Source organism: Mya arenaria, chromosome 5 (assembly GCF_026914265.1).
Source record: "Mya arenaria isolate MELC-2E11 chromosome 5, ASM2691426v1".
In the NCBI taxonomy this organism is placed as follows: domain Eukaryota; kingdom Metazoa; phylum Mollusca; class Bivalvia; order Myida; family Myidae; genus Mya; species Mya arenaria.
In genome coordinates, this window is record NC_069126.1 from 32,528,003 (window position 1) to 32,552,942 (window position 24,940).

The 24,940-nt window shown below is 34.3% G+C and overlaps 1 protein-coding gene across 1 annotated transcript; it reads right to left on the bottom strand.

Annotated features, from left to right (window-relative positions):
• Positions 1 to 10,778: 10,778 nt before the first annotated feature.
• LOC128235285 (metallophosphoesterase MPPED2-like) lies at positions 10,779 to 18,749 on the bottom strand. Its single transcript, XM_052950099.1, has 8 exons — positions 18,676 to 18,749; positions 16,847 to 16,997; positions 15,765 to 16,032; positions 14,383 to 14,499; positions 13,819 to 13,912; positions 12,960 to 13,075; positions 12,521 to 12,637; positions 10,779 to 12,015 (listed from the first exon to the last, which is right to left on the bottom strand). The coding sequence occupies exons 2-8, from the start codon at positions 16,991 to 16,993 to the stop codon at positions 11,861 to 11,863; spliced, it is 1,014 nt and encodes a 337-aa protein (XP_052806059.1). The 5' UTR covers positions 16,994 to 16,997; positions 18,676 to 18,749; the 3' UTR covers positions 10,779 to 11,860.
• Between the last annotated feature and the right edge of the window lie 6,191 nt (positions 18,750 to 24,940).

Genomic DNA, 24,940 nt, shown 5'->3' on the forward strand with positions numbered 1-24,940 from the left:
TTGTCCAAATAAACATTCTGACCAAGTTTCATTAAAATTGGGTCAAATAAGTCGGCTCTTTGACAGGCATATAAAATTGAAAGCACATGACTGTACAAACTGTAAATTTTTAAAAGTGAACAAATAATATAAGCACAATTATCATAATATTAAAACATTTACATTTTAATAATTATACCTGATGCATGATCCCTGATTTGGTGAAGTGTAACATTTCTTCTTTGAACGAAATGACGATTACAACTTTGACATTCATATTTCCTTTTCCCATCAATAAATACTTCTTTGTAACTGCAGATGTTTTCTTTGTCTTCTGAAAAAAAAATAGTGAAAGGGATGGTTTTGTGAAAATAATATGAATGTCTTTGCTAAAAAACTTGACAAATCTCAATATTTCTCGATTTGTTGAAGCAATACCGTCAAGTCTTGAGATGACTACCCTATTTCAAATTGGAATTGTTTTGACTACATTGTGGAAGAATGTTCCTTAGGCCATATTTTTTTTTATTTTCTGGTTTACGAAAAAAAATTGGAAAAAATCCACCGGCAGCTGGGGAAAAAAGGGCCATAAACACCAAATTTGAAAAATGGCTATGTACGGCTGCTATGAGGTTTTATTGTGGTTAGCAATTAAGTTTTCAGTCATAAAATAGTGTTCATATCTAAAACCCCTGCTACACTTATACTTGTTCTCAGTACATCCTAAATTTCAAAGTCGAAAATTAATTGAACTTCTTTATTGCAGTTAACATGTAATTTGCTCTTGGCAAGCATGTGTCATTGTCTGCTGCATTATGAAGTTAGACTTTTAACAAACCTTCTCTGTATAAATAACTTTATTTCTGGGATTAATAAGTAGTTTATATTTCCATAATTTGAAAGTAGCATGACTATATAGATCAGGGGTCATAATCAAATAATTATGTTTTACCTAATTCTAAATTGAGCGATCCAGGGCCCTCAAGGCCCTCTTTTTGTATGAATTTTGAAACATTTTTTATATTCATAATTATTTTAAACTTTTTTTAATTGGACAACTTAAGCAATTCATATATTTCTTTAGTGTCTTAATTAAACCACTTATCAATTCTCAAAATAGCTTCACTGTACACTGCAATCTGTAAACAGGTGACCTACATTGTACCAGCACTTTGATGTCATGTGTATTGATTTTTCTGATCAAAGAATTTAGGACTGCCAACAAGGGGCGGTGTTAGGTTCTTTGATGTGAGCATTGGAACAAGAGTGATGATGCAATCCACACGGCATCATGAAATTGTCAGTGTAGCAGCCGGGAATATTTTAAAGAATGTATGAAATGTAAAACACCATAATAAGTATGTCTGGCTTGGGTAAAGAGTGTGTATGTGATTGAAAGTGTTTGATATGCTTCAAGGAAATTATAAAATGGATTTAATTAAATACCGTAATTAAATTGAATTTTTTTTAGGCATATAGTTTCAGTATAAATTCAGTACACGGAATAATATGGAGTTCTCTAATTCTAGAGGTATGTATTTTTTTATAATTAGTTATAAATCAGTCACTGATCAGTTGAATTTGACAAATTTTGGCAAACTACTGACAAGTTTCATCCTCCACTTTTGCAAAACTGAGGGTCGCCGGTCTAGTAAACCAGAAAATTATAAAAGAGTGGCCTTAAAATGTTGAACATGCGAGTCATAATGTCAAAAATAATTGTACGGCAAGTGAAAATTAACCACAAATAGCGAGGTCAGAGCTTTCTGCGCATGCCCAAAACATATCTGTCACCATGCATTGTATACACATTTCAAAAAATAAAAAAAAATACTAAAACTGAATAAAACACTTTTGTTTCATCTCCATTGACTATAAATGTCTTTTTGACACTAACCATGCAGCCCTTTGTGCAAACTTTAATGTTTTAAACAAGAAATTCAACCTTAAAAATGTTGACTGTGCCGACATTTTTCAATATTTATGCGGACTTCGCTATTTTTAGACATTGCACATGTTGGGATTTCCCCGACTGTATCAGCTAATCAAATGCCAATTTCGTGACAATAATTGTTGTAAACCAGTCTAGAAGCATCATTGAGCCCCCTCATGGGTTGAAAATTATGTAAATAATTAATTTTGATGTATAAAAACGAGTTTAAAAAATGACATTTTTTGACGCATTCTTAAAAATGGCCCGGTGCTTCAGCAATCTTCACATTCCATTGCAAAGAATGGTTATTTATCTTGATTTTTAAACCTTTCCCAAGAAAATCGGATGATGCAAAGACATGATTCGAGCCGCCTAAAATAACTACCCCTCACCGAGCCTCGTCCGTTTTCGCGGGCGACCAAGAGTTGCCTCCTTTTTCGACTCTTCCTCCTGACTTCCGGTGCCGTGCGGTGAAACAAAATATCGTGATTTTTTCCAATCCGACGCCAATTCTGCGGGAAAAGGCTACATATTTGTAAGTTAACAAACAGTCTAATTATTTTTATCATAATCCCCTGTGTTTTAGCTTTTGGAAACATTATTTAGTTCGATAATTAGCGAGTACATCGTCTGTCAGTTTTACCCCACCCACCATTAAACTCCAATCTTAATTTTTTGTGCCAAATTGTGGTTATATTATAGATTATTAGTCATATAATTTGATCAAATGTGTTATAAAGGGATAAATTATTATTCTAGATTACAGTGTCCTGTGTTGATGATTTTTATTGTAAAAAGGATTGACATTTTCAATTTTTTTTATTTTGTATTATTTTTCTTTCGAAACTCAGGCTGACTGCCAGTGGATTTCAAAATTGATTTTGTACCTATGTTATATTTTACTAGATTTTTCAACTGAAGTTGTGCTCTTCATTAGCATAACATGGCACTATATCTGAATTATTTGGATATTTTTAAGAAAATTAATTTAGAAATATGGGTTTTTCCCCAATCATGTTAGAATGCACCAGGCTGGAGACCATATCAGTGGCGTACCTGCCCATACGGTATGGTAAAACGGTAAATTTATTATATATACTTTGATTAATGAGTCATTTTATTGCGACAAATGCAAAGGGGTAAATTATTGTCTTAGTGTGTAGTTCTGAAAACGGCGCAAGTACGCTCCTGCCTGCAAGATATTTTTATTTGGTCATATTTAGAAAGAAACTAAAGCACCTTCGTGTGAAGTCTGCAACTGTACCATTTCACAATTTATTGATATTCTGGAACACTATAATGGAAAAAAATATTGTTGTTTTAGGCTGATGAGTGACTACGACAGTGATAGAGACCTTTTTGCGGACACACCTCCCTCACAACGCTCGACACAGTATCCAGAGGTTTCTGGTGATACGCATTGGTCACACCACTCGACACAGTCTCCAGAGGTTTCCAGTGATACGGTTTCGTCACAAGGCCCGACACAGTCTCCAGTGAGTTTAATTGATTTGCTTTCGTCACAACGCTCGACACAGTCTCCAGTGGGTTTCATTGATTTGCTTTCGTCACAACACTCGACACAGTCTCCAGTGGGTTTCATTGATTTGCTTTCGTCACAACACTTGACACAGTCTCCAGAGGTTTTCAGTGAAACACCCCCATCGCAGCGCTCAACCCAGCCACCAAGTCAATGGACTTCTTCTGATGATGATTATGTAGTAAGCATAGTTACAATCACCATTTTTCACATTGTTCAGATAAAGCCAAACAGGCTACCATCTAAGTCAACTGTGAACAACATGAACATTCAAAGACTTGCTTTAAGTCAAAAGCATATAGCAGAAATATTTACCCCTGAAAGAAACACATGTCTTCTAAGTGATGAGACAAATAAATTCGGGAAAAAGATTGAAGGTATTCACGCCACAGATGAGTCGGGTAATTACTGGGTCCTGGGAGTCAGGGAAATTGTAACCAAATCTGGAAAAGATGTTCTTCAGTCCCTACATCAGATATTAGGAGATATTGATGCATTGTCAGAGTCTGCAGACAAGCCTGTATCCAGAGAAATCCTGAAGAATATATCTTCAACTATGTCTGACAGAGCAAGCACCCAGATGAAATTCAACCAGTTGCTTGAAGAGTTTAGAACTGATGTATTGAAAGAAGATCTTGGTGAAGAATGGGACAATATGAGTGAAGAAGAGCAGCTGTCTATAAGCAAACTTTGCAACTTCTTCTGTTCTTTACATACATTAGTTCATATGGCTGAGAAGCATCCAAGGCTCTCATTGAATATGAAGTTGATACTGATAGAGAAGCCCCAATTCTAGATCCAACTTTCAAGAACAGCGCGGAACCAGGAACAGTTCGTTTGGTGCGGACAGCATGCAAGGCATTTTTCAAAGGAGGCGATGAAAAGAATGGTCAGTATCTCACTTTCCAGACATACTCCAAAGATTTCTTACGTGAAAATGGCTTTCGAGGTGTACCCCTGGAACGGTTCCGAGGGAATCGTTTTAACATACTATTTCGAAATGCGGCAGCACTGTTCTTCTTGAAAGATAAGTTGCAGTCATATCTAAGTATTGAACATTCAAATAGGTTGCTAGCATCTGTTCACCATGACATAAATATCCCAGAGTATGTGGCTGGGTGCAAAGCCCTTGGATTGATTAGTGAACTTGTAACAGTCCCTCTATGGTGTGTGATAGAAAGTGAGAACATTCACATAATTGAGGCTCAAACTCTCTACCAAGAGCTAGTAAAGTATCTGGAGGAACTGCCGCAAAACATAGCAAGTTTCATGAACGGTACATTTCTTTTGTCCTTCGCTAACAGAGAGAAACTGCAAACATCAAAGATCTCTATAGCATTGTTCAATGAATGGGAATATGATGGACAAGTACAGATCATATCAATGATAATAGTACCTGCACTGTGTGAACTTTGTAAAAGGCTATTTAAAGACTTTTTGCCAGAGGGTTTGTGGTTTAATGCACCAGGAGCTGTTGAGGACAAGACGCGCAGCGCACCAAAACACAATATGTTTTCGGAAACTATATTTGGGCACATGGATAGGTTGCTGCGAGAAAAGCCTAATACCTCAATAATTGCGTCCGAAGCGAATCTGATGTTTATACACAACAAAACAAATGAATGGCTTAGGGACAAAACTGAAAAAGAAAAGGAAGTTATTCTGAACAAAGCCAGAAAAGATGTAAAACATTTGAGGAGAGCTTTCAAACAGAGAAACGCCCAAATAGAAACTGAACGCAGGAGAATACTTGCGGAAAAGAGAGAAAAGGCTGAGCAAGCGGAGCAAAACAGAATAAAGAAAAGGGAAGATATAACTGACAATGTTCAGCTTTGGGGGTTGTGGCAAACGGAACAAGAGGTGGATTCTAGTTTATCTCGGATAAAAACAAAGACTGAACAGGTCAGTGCCCTCATGGCCCAGTTAAACTTCAGAAAAACTGTATTTGAACAGAAATGTGAGGACAAATCTGTGTACAGGATGTCTAAAAAGGTTGATAACAAAAATGTGCCATTGTCTGTGGAGGAACTGACACTAAATGTCAAGAAACTTGTCAGAAAGGCATATGAGGTAGATGTTGTTGCTAATCCCGATGAGCAGGTTCTAGTAGGCAGGAAGATAAATCATGCCTTCATGACAGATGGTGAAAGAACATGGTACATTGGCAAGGTCATCTCGCAGGTATTATCACTGATTCTTGCATGATCTGTGTTGCTTTTTATTATATTTTGCTATAATACACTAACACATCATGATATTGACACCATCATTTATTATTTGGTCTTGACTTCATGTAGATACAGTACTTAAAATATAATTATGTTATGTATTTTAATGGACAATGAAATTAATGTACAAATGCTTTTTTTAAGTAATTGACTAATTACTTACTTTGATTACATTTATTCACCAAAGCATACTCAACTTGATATTTTAATCAGTTAATATTACTACAACCTTAAACCATTTCAGGTCCCTGGCTTTCCGTCATGGTTTAACGTCAAGTACAGTGAGGACCAAGCCATCTACTCCTATCGACTTCTGGATGATCTTAAAAGTGGGGAACTGAAATTGATTGTGTAGAGTGGTAAATAAATAAATACAAAGATTGTGCATTTATTTACATTGTTTTACCTCACATGAGCTTGAACTTCTCAATAGGAGTCAAGTAGTCGGTGATCGTACGATTTTGTATGTTGATGTCATTTGGTGAACATTTTTGGTCCAACAATGTAACCAGGAACTGCTTTGCTAATTTTGCAATAATTTCACTGAAAGGTTCCTTTGTGTTAAAAGTATAATTGCAAGATTAACCTAGCTAAAAATTATATTTAAAATGACCCATTTGCCACTTGTAGTAAAAATGGCAAAAATCGGCAGATAAAGAAATGAAAAACATAATTTTGAAAAATTTTGGAAAAAAAAATAAGCTTTAATCAAACAAAGGTTATTATTTCTGTAATGTATAGCCCATAAGCTTTACAAAAATGTATAATTTTGGCATGTTACAGTATTTTTTTTAAAAAGTGCTGATCTCGCTACCACAAAACAATTGAACAAACCTTCGTCAACATCGTGCTCATTTTTCAAATGCTTCAATAAATCTTCTTTGTTGGCGAACAGCCTTTCGCAAGACACGCACTGACGTTTGCTCTTTCCATTTATGTGAACAATTTTAAAGTCTAATTTTCTTTTCCGCTCCATTTCTCAGGTTTTTGTTTTATAAACTTTGAAAGCTGCTGCTGACATTTTCTTTGCCAATTTACGATATCCGGTGAAAACGTTTTACGGTAGTCGCAAAAATGTAGTTGTCGTAAAGCACCACGTGATACAAAGCGCCATCTAACCCAAATGTTATGTATAGTGACTAATCAAATACCTCTAATTTGGTACCCTGCGTTTTTTACTACGGAAACGCTATGTAATATTAAATGAAGGAACCAAGACAAGTTGTTGGCGGTCAATTTCTCAAATCATCATGGCGGAATTGAAGAAGCAGAAAAAGGTTTTAGTCTACTGGACAGACGAGAAACGGTGGTCAACTGTTGTGAATCTGCAGTCAGATGTAAAGATCATGATGTGAGACCAGGGACTCGTGCGATGACAAAATTCCAAGGGAAATATTTTCCTGCTATCATCATTGCAAGTATGAAAATAATGAAAAACTCATCATACATACCACCAGTTTTAATGAAATGATAACATTTTAAGACATTAATATTCATTTTTTCATACCTACAACCTGAATATTTCGGACAAAAATTACCGATGTTACGTTTGTCACGTATTTTCGCGACCCCGTTTTTTTGACAATTTTGAGCATAAATGATATAACTTAGAAACAAACTAACTGCCTTTATGCTTTAAAGCTTAAAACTTAATGGCCAAACGCATCTTAACTACATGACTTCCATATCTGTTTTACTTTGGGGATATGGAAGATCGATCTACATGTTTCAATAATGTCTCTGGGACAGTGGGGGGGGGGGGAATTTTTATAAAAAAAACATGGGAAAATGTATATTCTATTAAAGAGGGGAATGGGGCCGAAGTTCGGCACCCAAAATCGTGAAATGAGGGCCCTGGATGTCGAAAGTATTCGAAACCCGTACATTTCGTACGTCTATTGATTGAAAATCCGATCCAATACAACAATAAAAAATATTGTTCTCTGGGATATGAATTCAATGAATTTGCTTGTTTTCAATGCTTTACTCCTTGGTCAGGCAAAATAATTGGTCTGTACTGGCTTTCAATGAATATCTATACAATAAAGTAAGCCAATATTAAGTTAAAATTTTAGAATGTTCTGACAATGTTCATTAAAACTTTTCAGAGGAAGAACAGAAGGTTCTTGATGCGCTGGAGGAAGATTTCAAAGCGTTCCTAAATGACTGCTTAATAGAGGAGGCGGGCGAAGACATAGAAAAATGTGTTGTCGAATATGCAAAAGGTAACAAAAGTCTGTTAAACTGTTAAGTATTAAAAAGTATCTGCATGTCCAAAACTATTCAAGCTACTGACTTGAAACTTCACAGGTGGATAGATCTCAATGTGTAGAATATGCAAGACACAAGGACCATAACCCTTGGCTTCAAAATTTTGGAGTTATTGCCCTTTGTTCTGCAACTACCCTTGACAAAATGTCCTTGTATTGAATTTGATGAACACTAAATGAACAAACCACTCTGCTGCGACCAAGAGTAAATATTTGGAGGGGCATCACCTGGTCCTGCCGGCTCTTGTTTAATGGCACATTTTCCAAGGTGGGGCAGTATAAATACAAGCTCATATTTATTTTCCAGTTAAGAAGCCAACCCAGACTGCAGAGCCGGACGTAATGAAGAGGCCAACCCAGGCTACAGAGCCGGACATGTTGAAGCCAACCCAGGCTGCAGAGCCGGACAGCTTGAAGAAACCGACTGAGACTGCAGAGTATCCAACATTCTAAGAAAAAAACAGAACTGACTGTTAAATTGACTGGAGTATTTGTGTGTATAATGTGTTAGGAAGTTAATAGATTTTCGAGTTTCAGTTAGAGTTCTTATTTGTACTGATACATAATGGATTTTTCCTTTTTTCTACAGAATATTCGAACCAGGTCGATGTCATTATACCCCACAAACAAAGTTTGGAGGGGGTATAAAGGAGTCGCTCTGTCGGTTGGTCAGTCATTGGTCTGTCCGCATAATAGTCGGGCGTTGGTTTGTACACATAAAACATAAGTTAAGGAGTAAACTACTTCCACATTTCTTAAGCGATTGGCTTGAAACTTTGAACATGTCATCACTATGAAAGAGATATGCAAGACAGAAATTTCTTGCAGAGTCTTTCACCTTTGAAAATGTTCATGAATAAGTTCATGAAATGAAAAGTTCGTGAAACATAGATTTTGCTTTTCACGAACTTCATGAATTTATTCATGAACAAATTCATAAACTTTTTCATGAACAAATTCATGAACTTAATGAACCATGTTTCATGAATTGTTCTTGAAAAATTCATGAATATGTTCATGAATAAATTCATGAAATGAAAAAGTTCGTGAAACATAAATTTTGCTTTTCATGAACCAAAAATTCATGAATTAATTCATGCACTTATTCATGAACTTCATGAATATGTTTCCCCGGGGTTCTTTCTAGAATCCGTGACTTTTTCTTAAAGCACCTCCCTTTAAGACTGACAGAAGAGTTCCAGGTAAGTCGGCTGAAAATTTCCTCTGAATACAAATCATTATTTATATATTCTTAGTTTTTAAATGATTGGTACATTATTAGATCATAAAAGGTCAAGGTAACTCTACCTAAAAGCGATTGGCTTATATTATATGATAATATGACACAGTAACTTTTTTTTAAATTTAGCATAACTCACCACTGACTTGGTAGGAGGGTCAAAACCTTTCCTGTTGATGGATTTCAACCACTGCAGGCGATTTTTTCCCGATGCCGGTATGCAGTGGAATTTGAACGGTACACGACATGGACAATCTTTGCCATTTTCAACATTATGAAACTGGTAAGGGGAATTTTCCCAGTCGTAAAGTTTTTTTCTGGTTATTGCTACAATTAACCACAACACACTGCCTTCCACCACATCGTTTATATGGCATAATTGTCCGATATTTGATCGATTCGAGAGATTTTGACAGATCATTGGTCTTCCGTAATGGTCGACAAGTTAATTGAATGGTATTTGACAGAGGAGATAATTCGTACTGTACTATTAAATAGAATTGTCTATACTTGAGAGTAAAACTTGAGAGCAAAGATCAGAAGTATCAGAGAGAATCACCAGAGAAACCAATAGAGACATATGAATTCACATGCTTAGTATTTGGTGTAAACTCACTCATACTTGGTACAGTTTGTATCTCGACACAATGCACATACGGTATCCGATGGCTGCTGTCATTGTGATGTATATCCCGCGAAAATCCTATTTTTACTCTACTTCTTTGTTTGTGAATATTTTGAAAAGTTGTCCATCAAAGGCAAACCTTAACCGCCATCAATAAAATTCACGTAGTGCTTTCCAGTAAATTTTAGTGTACAGTGGGGACCGAATCTTCACACTTCTGCAATTTGTTATGAACAATTCATCTAGAAAAATATCATGATTACTCGCTTTCTCAAAACAGAGCTAGAAGCATCACTTAAGAGCTCTAGGCTTGATATTTAGACAAATGTACCCATCTTTACAGCATGTTTTGTATTTGACTTACAAAACCGACCTGAATCCCTGATCGAAATGCTTTAAACGAATATGGGAAGGAAGATGTATGCCTAGTTTCAAGAACCTATGTGACAAACTTTAAATATGTTGGCTGCGATATTGTCAATGCAACCAGTCTGTGGGGTAATTTAAATTTTCATCGGGCAAGTTATGGATGATAAATCCAGTTACACCTGCTGCTTGTTCGGCAGCTTGTCAGTCAGATGGATTAACAAAGAGGAGAAAGTAAGGTCATTTTGAAAATAAATCACATGACAAGTATCACAAGACAAGTATCTTACCATTGTCCGATGAATCTTTTGAAATGGCGTTTACCTTCACGAGGCAAATGCAATCAGAATAAATATGTTGTCTTCGTTCCTAAATGCTGGACACACACCCATGAGAATTATAAGAATGTCAGATTACTGACATAAACCTGATATTTTTATCCTAAAACCAACTATACTGAGATGGTATCAGCAGAGGAAGGCAAAAGAGACCGAATCCAAAATCTTATGAATCAAGAAACTAAAATGGTACTAAACTATCAGGATTTACTGCACTATATGTATTGCTCTGCTACATGTATACTGATGTTGTTAAATCAGTATTAAGATGAACAATAATAGCCAACATTTCTGCATGTGTATTGTACAATTGTGTTCAAAAGCTACTGCAAAGCTTTGCAAGAGTGATTTGCAGTAAATTTCTAGCCCTGCGCTGATATTTGGCGGCAGCGGTGAAGATTTTTTTTTTATAAAATATGTTTTCATGGAAGCAGAGCTGCTGAACATGCTCACATATTTATATTGGATTATGAAACATCCACAAGTTCTTCCATGTCAAGGTCAAATAACAATCTAACTTTTGACAACACCAACTTATAAATAGACACCGGGCCGATTAAAATACCCTAAAATATTTAGTTCAATCAAAACACTTATGGCCTTTTAGAGCTTTGCAGAAAGATATGGAAGTATCATAAAACGTTGATTGTTCATGTAAACAGAAATACTAATATTGATACTGCAATTTTTTCATCTGGTGACTAGTTCCTTTAAAACTCTTACCCAAAAAGTGCTGTGTACCCTTATGACAAGTGTAATTTGAATCATGAATAACAGAAATTGGTGACCTTCAATATGCTTTAGACTCAAAAGATAAACTGTTGTGTTGAACTTTGCCAACACTTGGACGTCAAAGGCATGTACACATCCCAGTGACTCCTAGCATAAGTGTTTGTATATAAGTTCTGGAAGCACTCGGGACGTAATATATATTTTAAAAGTCTACAGGCTATGAAATTTTATAAAGGAATCTAAGGGATTCAAAATGGGTAATTATGTCTCCTGTATTTTATTTATGTGTTTTAAGTTTTAATTACTCCTGAGTAGTTTGTATTCATTATTCAAAAATAAGGCATATAAAAACTACAATACTCTTGCTTACATTAGAAAACAAAATGTATCCCACATCTGTTATAATACATATTTAGTATGTTTGAGCTTAGATGGCCATGGGTGTAAGCTATACAAAATAATTATCATACCTGAATTGATAAACAGTTTAAATTATGTAGTTAAATAAAGTGTCACATTTGCTGTCATGACTACTGCAATAAAAAAATAATCTAAACTAACCTAAGCTAAACTTAATAAATATCACATTTTAAATAGATATCACATTTGTCAGTTGCTTCCCTCAGACTCGTTACTGGAGTGGTCCGGCTGGTACAAGGGATTGTCAAGCTCAAACACGATGGCCGGATTGATCGGCCTGTAACCACGAGTACACATTGAGGCGTTGATGAAGTGAACACCGCCTTTCTTTGTCTCTCCATATCCTAACAGGGACACACAAAAAAAGATTTAAGTTTTAATATTAAAAGGTTAAATAAATAAAAAAAAATCACAATTCTGCTGTTGAGGCAGCAAACAAGTTTGCTTGGCTTTTCCCTGTCCACAATTTAAGGTGTGGGTAGGTTGGTCGTTTTGTTTAACTTCCTTACACCCAAATTCAATAATGAAAAAGAAAATGACTACCAGGGGATTTAACTCTTATCGAGCAGCATTTTTTTAGACAGTTGAGGAACTCAAAATAAACAATGTATCAAGATAAAAATGAGATAATAAAGATACGTGTCCTTACTCATTCAAACAAAATTATCAGAAATATTAAATTGTGACAGCAAAGGGACACCAGATCATGATAAGTTCCAAGTATACACAGAAAAAGTTTGTTCATGTTAGAAGTCGTTACATACAAAGATGTGTCCAAGCTACATTAAATTGTCAAATACATAATTATAACAGTGAAATTGACATGAAATATTTATTGTCAAGAGGTACCTTCGTGTATGTGCCCGAACACATGGACCTTTGGGGAGATTCTTGTCTGTAAAACATTCAAAAGTTCCTCACAGCCAGCATGTTGGTCAGGGTGTTCTCCATATGTGTCACAGATACCTGGTAAGAAAAGCCAAACATTTAAATCTGTTCTGTAACTGGGAATTCAATATGCATATAGTTGCACTTGGACTGTCTCGTTACAGAGCTACATTTTACAGTTTAATAATATGTAATTCCATTCCAATAGCAGTAGCATGTTCCTATTAAACAAGAAGTAATATGTTTTTAAATTTTGTAGTCAAGTCACATAAAAGATAAAATAATAGCTTAATTGGTTGAGAAAAAGATCAAATATACAGCTATTTTATTTTAACGTAAAAAAATTGGCACATTACTATAAGAGTTCGACAAAATAAAGTATCATATTTCTGCCAATTACCATAAGGTGGACAATGGGTCATAAGAATATCAACATTGTCAGGAATTTTATCCCATTTTTCCGCTAAAGGCTGTCCACGATCTAGCTGAAACGCAGTGCTACAATACAGGGGTGACCTGAAAACATCAGTTTCAAATATCCATTATGCTTTACAAGGAAACATTTGGTATGGTTTGGAAAGCAGGGCTGGTATGAATTAAACATCTTGAGTCATTTCCAAACTTATGGTAAATCATTTCCTAAGTTTAATAAGTATCTCACTGGTCATTTGATATAATAACTAAATTAAATATTAATATTTAAAATACTAAATTTTCATTAATTTTGTTGAATATTCATACATTTATTTAAAAATCACTTATACTTTAATTTCAATTTGACTATTGCAATTTTAAGAAATCACCTTAAGTTAAGAAATGACATACATGTAAGATGTTTATGAATACCGGCTCTAGACACGAATGTTCGATAGTAGCATGATTAATCATTTGAGAGCCAAGTGCAAGATGGGAATAGCTTGAAATAAGAATAGAAAGAGTGAAGTTAGTCTTACACTTAGCCCTTGTGTCGTAAAACGCTTGTTAATCTGATGCGTTTTATGATTTATTTGTATGCAGGTCAAGGCTTTTAACATGTACAACTGTCCTAAAATACTTAAAAAAAATCGATTTTGACATTTTAATTGATGCAGGGCAGATTTCTAGGACACCTTTAAATTTGCATTATCGCATCTGAGTGTTTACGTACAAACGGAATCAAACCTAAAATTATTCAAATTTTTTATGTTTGATACTTCTCCGATACTACTGTATATCAGATAGAATACTTAAGGTAAAACATTCAGTAAACTTCCTCTTACCAGGGTGCACCATATATCTTAATGCCTGAAACAATCACAGACTCTTCTTGGAGGTAGATACAGTTTGTCAGCAAGTCTCGGGGGTGCTCAACACCTAAAATAAATAATTGTACAGATAGACAACACATATAACAGGATGAATAATTACATGGCTGCACTGGCAGATATATTGTGTCAAGCAAAGCTGTCTTGAATTGGTTGTTTAAGAAAATATTTTAAAAAAAAACAACAACACCATTTTAGAGTTCTACTACCAGTAACATATACATATATATATATCATGTTAATTTATAAAAAATTATAAATTTTCATTTTCCAAGGGGAGAAAGGGGGTGTTATATCATCATGTTTGATAGTGAGGTAAAATAAACAGCTTCATGCCAAAGTTTAATTAGCAAAGCAAAATAAGGCAGTCAGAGTATCACTATAATTAAAGATATATTTATAAAATAGCTATGTTGAGGACAGAAGTTGTTGACACAGAAATTATATATCAAAAACAGATATAGATAATGGACATATATGGACATAACAGGAGTGTCAATCAAGTAAGGTTTTACATACCGAATGTTTTCAGCATATGTTGCATTGAGACTGGTTTCTTTATTCTTCTCCTGGTAGAATCCAGGCATGACTCATGGTTTCCTGCTATCACAACTTTCACTGGGTGGGGAAATTGACCTGAAGATGAAACAGGGTCATTTGGGTTTTATTAATGTTGTTTCTTGCTACCAAAGTTGAGAAGTTATTTGAAATTCCCCTGCTGTTGACCTGTATTAAACATGTGTATGCATTTCAAAATTAAACGTTCTGACAAAAACAAATTTTTTTAAAAGGCAGGATCATTTAAGACACCCAATTTTTTCCATCTAGCAAAAAATGTATTCCAACATGTTACCTTCATATATATTTATATGATAACAAAAAGGATGGGAAAATAATTTTAATACACAATTTGCATCACTTCAGACCCTTTGCAGTAGGCACAATAAGGGTATTAGCTTAACCTACCTTAAGCCTACCTACCCTACCTATTTTTGAAAAGGATGTAACCCTAACCAAACATTTAGGCCTTATGGGAGGGTGCTGTCCTTTTTTGAAAGCACCCTTCTGCCCTCATGGAGACCAGAATGTGTACCCTCCTGCCTTCAAAGAATTCAATGCTTATGATTATCAATTATTTCTTTTGCAGTAGGTTCATGAAGGTATGTTACCATGAACTTTTACGTCATCATCATAACAAAAAGTCATTGATATATAATTTTTCATACATATTTCTAGTGTTATATCACAACAAAAAGTGTAAAGTGACATCATAAATAAATTATATTGTTGAAAATGGCCGCGCTAAATAGCAACTTTTTTATACATGTACATGTGTATAATGAAAAAAACAAACTATTGTACATAATCTCCATAGCGCCCTCTTTCCACATACTAAGTTTCATTTACCTAGCTTGGATACTTTTTTAGTTATCCCAGGATGAGAATAACTACTATATTTTGAATAAGTCAGCAGCCATAACTCTGCATAATTTTGTCTGACAAAAAAAACAACCAATGTGCATGATCTCCATATTGCCCTCTTTCCATATACAAAGTTTCATTAACCTAGCTTTGATACTTTTTGAATTATCATATGACCAAATTGGCTATATTTTTAATGTCAAGGGTAATAACTCTGCATTACATTGTATGGGGAAAAAAACTAGCGTGCATTATCTCCATATTGCCCTCTTTCCACATACTTAAAGCATACTAAGTTTTATTAACCTAGCTTGGATACTTATCAGATATCAGTAAAACCAAGATGGAGATTTTTTTCTGGCAACGGCTATATGACCAGCCTCTACACATGAATTATATTGAACATATATATGAATTTGACCACTTCGTTTGACAATTTTGAAGATTTTATGCTCTTGGAATTGAACGATGACACCTACCCAGTAACTGATTGAAGTATTCAATCTCTGGTAGATTTCCCTTCATACTGAAGTCTCCAGCATGTAGAAGCACATCACCAAGGGGTATATTGAGTACATCCTTAGGGTACAGTCTCATATGAGTATCTGATATACACACAAACTTGATCTGGGGTTTGGCAAAAATGACGTTAGGTGATGGCAAAACTGTCTCTTCCAAGTTTCTATTCTGTCTTTCCTTTGTGCTGATTCCTTTACTAGATGGGTTTCCAACTGTGAAGTCATTGATCTGAAAAAAACAAACCACCATGACTTGATTAAGAAAAATAAGCTGTCATTCTTCTCATTCTTAGATGAATGATTCTTGATGTGTTGTTACAAGTTCCATTTCAGATAAAACAGAAAACTCTGGGCTATAATCCATATACTAAGCATAAACTCCTGGGGTGGTATTCATATAACTTCTTAAGTAATTTCTTTAAACTTATTAACAAGTCAGTTTCCTAAAAAATTGTAGGCAAATAAGAAAGAAATGTATGATTTTTTCAATAAAAGTATGTTTTTTTAATCAAATCAATAAAAATAAAGTATTAATTTAAGATAATATAAAGCGATTATATCATATGGTAAGTAAGATTATTATGAGATACTTAAAACCCAAGAAAATGACTTAAGATAGGAAATGACTTAACATATTTTAAGAATACCACCCCTACATTCACTATGATGTGAACATTTTGCAATATAATACTAAAAACCTATTTTTTTCCCTTCAAAGATGAAAAAATACTTCAAGTTCTATTATTCCGGCCAAAAATTGTTCTCAAGTAATAACTCAATATTATTAGAATACTGAAGTAAAATGTTGGTCTATATTTTTTTGTAGAAGGTACATATTAATATACAAAATTGTCAACATAGTCCATGAAAAAAGTGATCTTAAATATAGTTAGAACAAACAAAATAATTGATTAACTTTTGGCTGCTGTGTGGTTGAATTGATTTCAGATAAGAATTATGTGTAACTAAACTAGTTTTCTTAATTGGAGCAATAAACAACTCAAAACAAGTTAGTTATAGAAAGGATGATGAAGATTTAATACCTTGAAAAATGGATCACTGCTGGCCATACAGAAATCACAGTTATCTGCCCTTACAACTGTACAATTAGAACCAGCTTCATCCACTTCCCACAACAATTGCAATGTTTCTGTGTATGATGACAATACCTCTTTGAAATAAGGTAACATAAGCCTGAAAATATATATTAAAATAAGATCCAAAATTTCTCCAAAGTCCCTCAACTCTATTTTGGAAATGTTGACATTCTTGACTTTTTCTGATATTGAAGGCAACATTTTTATTTCATTGTATGCTGACGCCATAAAGTATGATAATAAAGGAAAATGTTGTAGAGGGACGACGGATGGACCACTACGGACGACGGACAATAACCCTATCATAATAGCTTAAACTATGCACTTTGTGCTCAGGTGGGCTTAACCAATGATGCTATAACTGTAATGTACATGACAATAAGAATAGGCAGCCAAAACGTTCTCTGACATTTGACATTTAAAGATGTAAATAATATGAACAGTGTTTAAAAACTAATCTAATTGTACATATATACATTTAACATGAAGCTCATTAAAATGAAATAAGTGGTATCTATTTTTAGCACTTGTGTAATGTAAATGCTCAACTAAACATGAATATAATTTATGTAAACAGAGAATGCCATCTGCGTCAAAATGAAATATATTGAAAAATAATCATATATTGTAACTGTTGCCCGTATTTTAAATTGCGCTTTTTGCGCATCCACACTATAATTCTGATTCACAGCGAAAGAAAAATGTGATTTTGTAAACCACTGGAAAGTTTTGGAAGTGTAGTGTGTGTGGGTTAGAACCAGCCGCCTGGTTAGCTCAGTTGGTTAAAGCGCAGTGCTAGTGTTCTGGCGGTTGAGGGTTCGAGCCCCACACCGGCGCACTTTTCCTCCAAAATTTACTTTACTGGTGGCAGCGGTAAACAGCAGGAGTGCCTCCGTCGGCCTTAAAAGGTTAATGGGGGGAGGAGTGTAGTGTGTGTGGGTTAGAACCAGCTGCCCGGTTAGCTCAGTTGGTTAGAGCGCTGTGCTAGTGTTCCAGTGTAAGTCCAAATAATTGTACGTTGACGGATTTTTTACGAATTTGATATGGCAAATCCTTCACGTACAAATTGTTTTGTACCAAAAGTGGGTAGTTATTCTGATCGGGATTCCAGGTCAAAGCATATTGCCTCTATAAAATATCATAAAAACAAGAAATATTACCAGTTTATGTTATTTTATATTAGTTCTGAACACAAAAACATAAATATCCAACAAGTAATTATGAGTTTGATGGTTTTTTCTTCATTTCGTTCTGTCAAAACATAATGATATATACATGCAAGGCTGCAGTTCACAGTTTTACATCAATCAGAACACTTCGGCCACGGCGGAGTTGTTATGATTGTATTTACGAGGTCTATCTCGACCCTTGTCGGAGGTGGCCAAGTTATTATAATTGGGTTGAGTTGTTCCCCTTGGCATAATTGTTGTCTGTGTCAGTCAAGTTTCATTTTATTGGAAAGGTAAATCATGTGTTTTAATGCTTGTTGTGTGCAAAATAGCTTTGCACTTACATGGTAAAATATGAATATAAACCTTTATTATCATAACATATTCAAAAATAAAATACTGAACTAAATGCAATTTAAATATATTTGTCCCCCGAATCGCGAGTGTCCGAGAACTACTAGTGTCCGAGAACTACTCGCCTACTGGTATGGATAAAACATGTTTATTTGCGTTTATTTGTATTGTAAACAGGTCAATATTTCAAAACCTTTTGCTCTTTTAAACGTTAACTTTATAACTGTTACAATAAACTAATTCAGTATTTACCTTCAATACAACTAAAACGTTAGTAAAATGTGTTTTTTTTCTTTCAATTTAAATAACGACGCAGTCAATGTGTTTGCTTTTGAGTAGCAGACTACACTTTCAGGAATATATTTTAGTTTATATTTGTATCTATGTAGCAGTTACGTCCCTTAACAAATTACAATTACACCGAACAACCCCAGTCGTAATGCATTCCGTTTATGTTAGTGTTACGGTATACAGTAGATGCTGAGAAGGCGTGTAAGCGTCCCAGTAGAACTTAGTGAACCACTTTCCAAGTGAACCAGGACCAAGTGAACCACTTGGTCAGACGTCACAGTGAACCATTTATTTAGTTATAGGAAATATTGTCTGAATGTAATATTATATTTCAGTTTATTTTCTGGATTAGAAATGGTTGAAAGGTAATATGAAAACATTGTTAATCATATCATATCAAAGTGTTTAATTATTAGTATTTTGATATAACAATGTTTTGAAAAAAGAGAATACAATCAAATAACAAAACTACAATTTTTATTTAATCCCCAACGAATATATTATCATTACTTCCTACTTTGTATAAAAATGTAAAAAAGAATATTTTTTATTAATAACAATGATTTGTGCTTTGTCATGTGTTGTTAAATATAATAAATATATCATAATATTTATGTATCTCTTTCCCAAAAGTTCTTATTTAAAATCACCTATTTGTCATGAAGTTTTAAAAGTCTTATGTTTTCATGATTTTTCAAGTTCAAACTGCTAAATAAGTCATATTTGCAGTGTAGCAAATGTGTGAAGTATTGCATTTAAATGATGATAATTACTAGTTATTTTCCCCTTTCAACGGCTTTCATGAATTGTGCCATCACACAATAGCCACTACTATAATGTATATGTGGTTCACTTGGCCCTGAAATGGTACACTTGGGAAGTAGTTCACTTAGGAAGTGATTCACTTAGTCCTGCACCCGAACACTTTTACTTTTAGAGTTCCGGGCTCAAGCCACAGTCTGGCTGCACAATGTTTTATTAATTGCTGAATTTAATTAGGATAAACATGCGCGATTCTAATTTAATATCGTTTTACAAACGTTTGAAGCTCAAAATATTAAAACAGGAATTTTTGGAAGACCAATGTGACAAAAAGTAAAGACGGCATGGGTCAAAATATTGAAGAGTACACCTAGACGGGTAGCTCGTTGTACTATTGTAGACATATTACTGTCAGGGCAGCTGTCAAACATTAAGCGTTTTGTTGTTGTTGTTAAGATAACAGCTGTTGAAATGTATCAAAGAGTGGTATTCGCCGTGTGTGTGTGTGTGTGTGTGTGTGTGTGTGCGTGCGTGCGTGCGTGTGTGCGTGCGCGTGTGCGTGTGGCCAGCAGAATGTTCGCCACCTACGCTTATGTCCCAAAAAGTAACAGTGAGTGAAAGTGTAGCTGTTTCCAATATAAAGAGTGCGAACACTACGCTGCCACACGAAAATGTCCTCTTATCCACTACTAAAATACATCCAATCCGATAGTCATAGTTGTATTCGCGCCGAATATGTTAATGCAAACACGACAAACACTACTGGGGACTTTTGGATCTTATATAGAAAAGGAAACACAATATTTAATTGATATTGGCGCTCAAAGAGCTTATAATATGGACGACTTGGGAGGGAAAGAGAAAGGCTGCAAGGTCAGATTTTTTTTTGGTTACGTTTTTAAGCAACAAAAATTAAAAAAAAATACAATTAGAAATCACATAGTTGAAGCTAAGGCTGAGAGACGGAAGTTATCCGATAACAGAAAACACTATCCCGGAAAGAACTCGAAACGCGACAAGGAATCCTGCTAGCCTATACATAAACATAATATTATTTTAAATAACTGAAATGGAATCTGAGATTTGCAGCTACTGTACAAGGTATAACTTAAATTTTGTCAATTGAATTTGACACAACATTTTTGAAATTATTTCTACTTTTACATTATTCAAGCTGTCAAAAATGCATTAAACTACGGTTATACTTGAAATGCTACTTTCAGGAAGAACAACCGAAGCTGACGATAGAGATGAAGACATCAGTATGCTCGTTCTCACTCCAGGAAAAATCCTCACAGATCGATCAGATGTTGAGAAGTTCTACATTTTTGTTATAAAACAAGATATCTGTATCACACACATGCATAAGATTTTACCCAATTGAGTACGCTATTTAAATTTTAGTTTATGATGGGAAAAATGAAATAATTTACGTTTGTTTCATATTATGATTCTATCAGATTTATAATTATCAATATTCTACGTCGAAAAGTGTATTTATTATGCACAAAATATTCTTCGACTCTTGTTGCAGTTGTAGATAAATGTATTTAGAAAGGCTGCAACATTATGTTTACGATAATCGAAAAGGTAAAGAATATTGATAGGTTAAAAGGGTTTACAATGGTTAATGTGACTAACGCTGTTAAAAAATGAAATTGGCAGTTTTCCTTACAATGGAGATATGTTTTATTGTAAGTTACCTTATTTGACTAAATGAAAGGCATACATATGCCAAAATCAGTTGATTCCGAGAAAAAAAAAAGGATTGCTGCGATAAGAGTCAGGTTTGTGCACGTAAACAGGTTAAAACACCCAATAAATTTACATTTCACTGACCTCCAAGGCGGTACCTAACAATTCCTGATAAACATACCAAGTATTTTTATATATATAGTTTATATTCACTGTGCTGTTTGTGGAGTTTTGTGCTGTTCTTCCATGTTTCTTGATTGTGAGTTTTTGTTTTTGTGTTGTTTGTTCTTGGCTTTTATCCTGTACCATCAAACGGGGTCTATGTTTAAACGTTTTGCTACTGAGCATCTTTCTGTAGTTTTTCACATAGGCATTGACTTTATTTATACAATATAGAAAGAACATTTCTGTAATTGTTGTAGCTATTGAGATAAAAAGTGTTGAACCTTGCCCATAAATCATTTAAATATTATCATTAAACTTTCTACAAAAAATGTCTAAGAGAATACACACATAAATAACAGTGGCCACATTATAAGTATAACTATTTTTTAATCACGCCTCCGTCATGAGAAATTCGTCCAGTACTCTAACTTTGGCCCAAAGTAAAATCTAATCGTTCTAGTTAGTCACATGACTCTTGTTTTAAACATTGCGACAGGTGTATAGCAAATGACATATATCTCGATTTAAATATCTATTGACCCCCGTCCTTGTTTTTACTCTTAAAAGAAAAGAGAGAAACGTAATTGAAGAGGGAGTATAGAGGCGTTAGCTTATCAGTCGGTGGGTAGGTCGGTCGGTGGGTCGTATGATCAGCGTTCGGCCGATTCCTTAAGGTAGGGTTGACTGATTGAAGTGATTTAGTACAAACGCTTCTGAACACAAATTGGATAGGCAAAGTAGAGGGAAAGCAAATCATGCAGTAGTGCTACATAGTAATGTGCTCTTATTAACGTTGGATATGAGATGAGTTTGTTTGCAATCAAAATAAAAGAATATTGTATAAAATGTAACATTAATTTGATTTAGGAGCCAAGTGTTTGACCTCACGTCACGTTACCCAGTTTCAAACTAATAAAATATTTCATCAAGGCAAGATTGGTCCAGAAATATTGCAAATATATAGCCTCTAAAGTGTTTATAAGGTTTTTCTAATATTTGACCTTGTGACCTATATCTTGACCCCATGTGACCTTGTTTCAAACTTATTTAAGATTACATCGAGGCAAATATTCTGATTAAGTTTTATGAAGATTGGAAAGGCTCCCAATATGTTTTCATATTTAACCTTATGTCTTAGTTTTTTTATCCCATGTCACTTCAACAGTATATTAAGATAACATCAAGGGGAACATTCTGATTACAGTTTGAACACCGTCTGACCACTCAAATCCAATATTTGGTTCCAGACATGTTTTTATTCAAAGATTTGACCTAGTTTCTGACCTTATGTGGCCCAGTTTCAAACTATTCAATGATTTTAACAATGAAAATATTCTGATAAAATTTCATGAATATTTGATCAGACCAATTGCAACTAGTCTACTTAAAAGATTTCTTTCAAAGATTTTAACTAGTGACCTAATTATCGATCACATATTTAAACAATGTCGTTTTAAAAGACTATCGTTTATATATATATATATAAGGCGCCTGCCTTTGTTTCTTGTGTATATGCTTGCATATGGCATAGTTTACAGTCATTCACACCATACTAAGGCAAACGTATATTATTGTTACTACAACTTAGCAATTATAAATTCTACTTCTTTGTCGACCCAAAAAGTTCTTTTATTTGAAAGAACAAACTGTTCAAAATGATATTTAAAATCATAACATAAGTGTCTTGTAGTTATTTGATTTATTATCGAGACACAGACTAAACGTTTCTTGAAAATGATTCTAAGTAGTGTCTTCTAAGCGACAATTGAGCGTTACTTTTAATTGGTGTCTTTGTCTTCGTAATTGCTGAAAGAAGAAGTTTGGTGATTCTTGGTCAGGTATTCAGGTTTTATGTGAACGTTGTGCCTTCATTCGAGGATAGTTTCTCAACATTTGCTTAGTCATTTTTAATTAATTTTCAACAGTTGGTAAACGAAGATGTCTGACCGATATTTAAGGGTCATGCGTTGCCAAATAAGAATTGACGATTCGTAGTTTCACTGTCATTTTAAATTAAAATTAGTCCGTTTTAGTCCATGTGGAAAATGGCCATATCATTTTGCCGTAAAACCTTTTTGCTTGAATCTAAACTGGAGTCTGTTTTGAGTTTTCAAAACCGTCAATCTGTGAGAGTGAAGCTTTATTATTAAAAGTTAATTATTGTATGTATAGTCTTCCTTAGACAATAATAAAGACCTGGCAAAATTATTTTTGTGCTGTCTTAAACTCTAGGAATATCCAATTTCAGGTATTCAAAGGTACCCAAAAGTTAAAATCCCAAGTTCTAGGATTAATGTTCTAAAATCTTTTTGCAAAAAGGCCTTCAAATGGCTAGGCGTATCTAAATTAAGGACTTCGGGACTCAGTCTCTGTAAGACTGGGAAGTAAAACAACAACAAAAATCTGAGTACGGGGCGACATATTACTGCCTCGACACGGCACTCACAAAACTGCTGTGAATATTAATAATACAATGAAAAATAAAGTGACAAATCCAGTATTTGAGCATTCAAAAATAATCCCTGTTTAGGGGCACAAGGCAAAGGCCCATACGACAATACTTTAGTGAAAAGCCACCAATTCCATTAAAACGTTAGAGAACATTGCTTAAAGATGCACTGTTGCTCCCAAATAAAAATTACCACAATTAATAATATTGTTTTAATATTCAAAAAAGATGAATACATGTCGAAAACAATGGTTCTAATTAAGGATGCTGAGTTTAATTTGAAAGAAATGAGCATACAATACGGTAGTTCTACCTTACGATACTATAGTAGATCACGGTAAATCTTTAAGCATTCACCTATCATTTAATATTTTTGCGCTTTCTGCTATTAAATGCACGGTTACAATCTTGTTATCAGTAATAAATGTTTTCCATAAATGCATTATTTAGTAAGTTGTTAAAGGTTTATCAGTCAAAATTGATTTTTGTTAAACATGTGTATGTATTAATTTTGAATAAGAGTGTCACTTTAAATAGCGATGTTAAGGACTATCCTAAAAAGGATTATACACACTATTTAAATATATTATCTTTATAACCAGCATATTCCTTACTAAGGAGTTCAACATTGTCATCAATAATTTTAAAATGTGTTTGCATTACCAAAATGAAAAGTGAAATTATAGTGTTATTTTTAGTACGATAGAAGAATCGTTCAATTAAAAGCATTAGACAAACTTTATGTTAATATTTTGTGTAGAAGAAATCCGAACTTATACATGTAAGCGATATACAATTAAAACACATGTAAACAACTACTTTACAGTAACCACTTGCAGTTGAGGTGGCGCGCGACCCCCCCCCCCCCCCCCATTCCCAAAATATTCCGAGTTTATTTTTATATCAGCATGGGGAAAATTGTTATAACGAGGCTCAAAATGCACCATATTTGACTAGAAATATTTACAAATTTCTGGAGAAGTACTCCAAAACCCCATTTAAAACGCCTCTAACATCAATTCCTAGACCCGCACCTCGTAGCTAGGAAGTCTTGGAGGTTTGCTGGCTGACCTTGAAAAGATTTGGCATCTAGCGTTTAGTTAATATCTAAGTATAACATCTATATAATATGGGTATTCCAAAATATGATTTAAA

Bases quoted from the DNA above. Each gene is read 5' to 3' on its own strand.
- LOC128235285 (XM_052950099.1), bottom strand. From the start codon at position 16,993: ATGTTACCTTATTTCAAAGAGGTATTGTCATCATACACAGAAACATTG. The intron at 13,913-14,382 runs GTATGTAAAACC...TATTTATTTTAG, and splicing joins ACATATGCTGAAAACATTCG to GTGTTGAGCACCCCCGAGAC. The intron at 13,076-13,818 runs GTAAGAGGAAGT...TGATGTTTTCAG, and splicing joins AAGATATATGGTGCACCCTG to GTCACCCCTGTATTGTAGCA.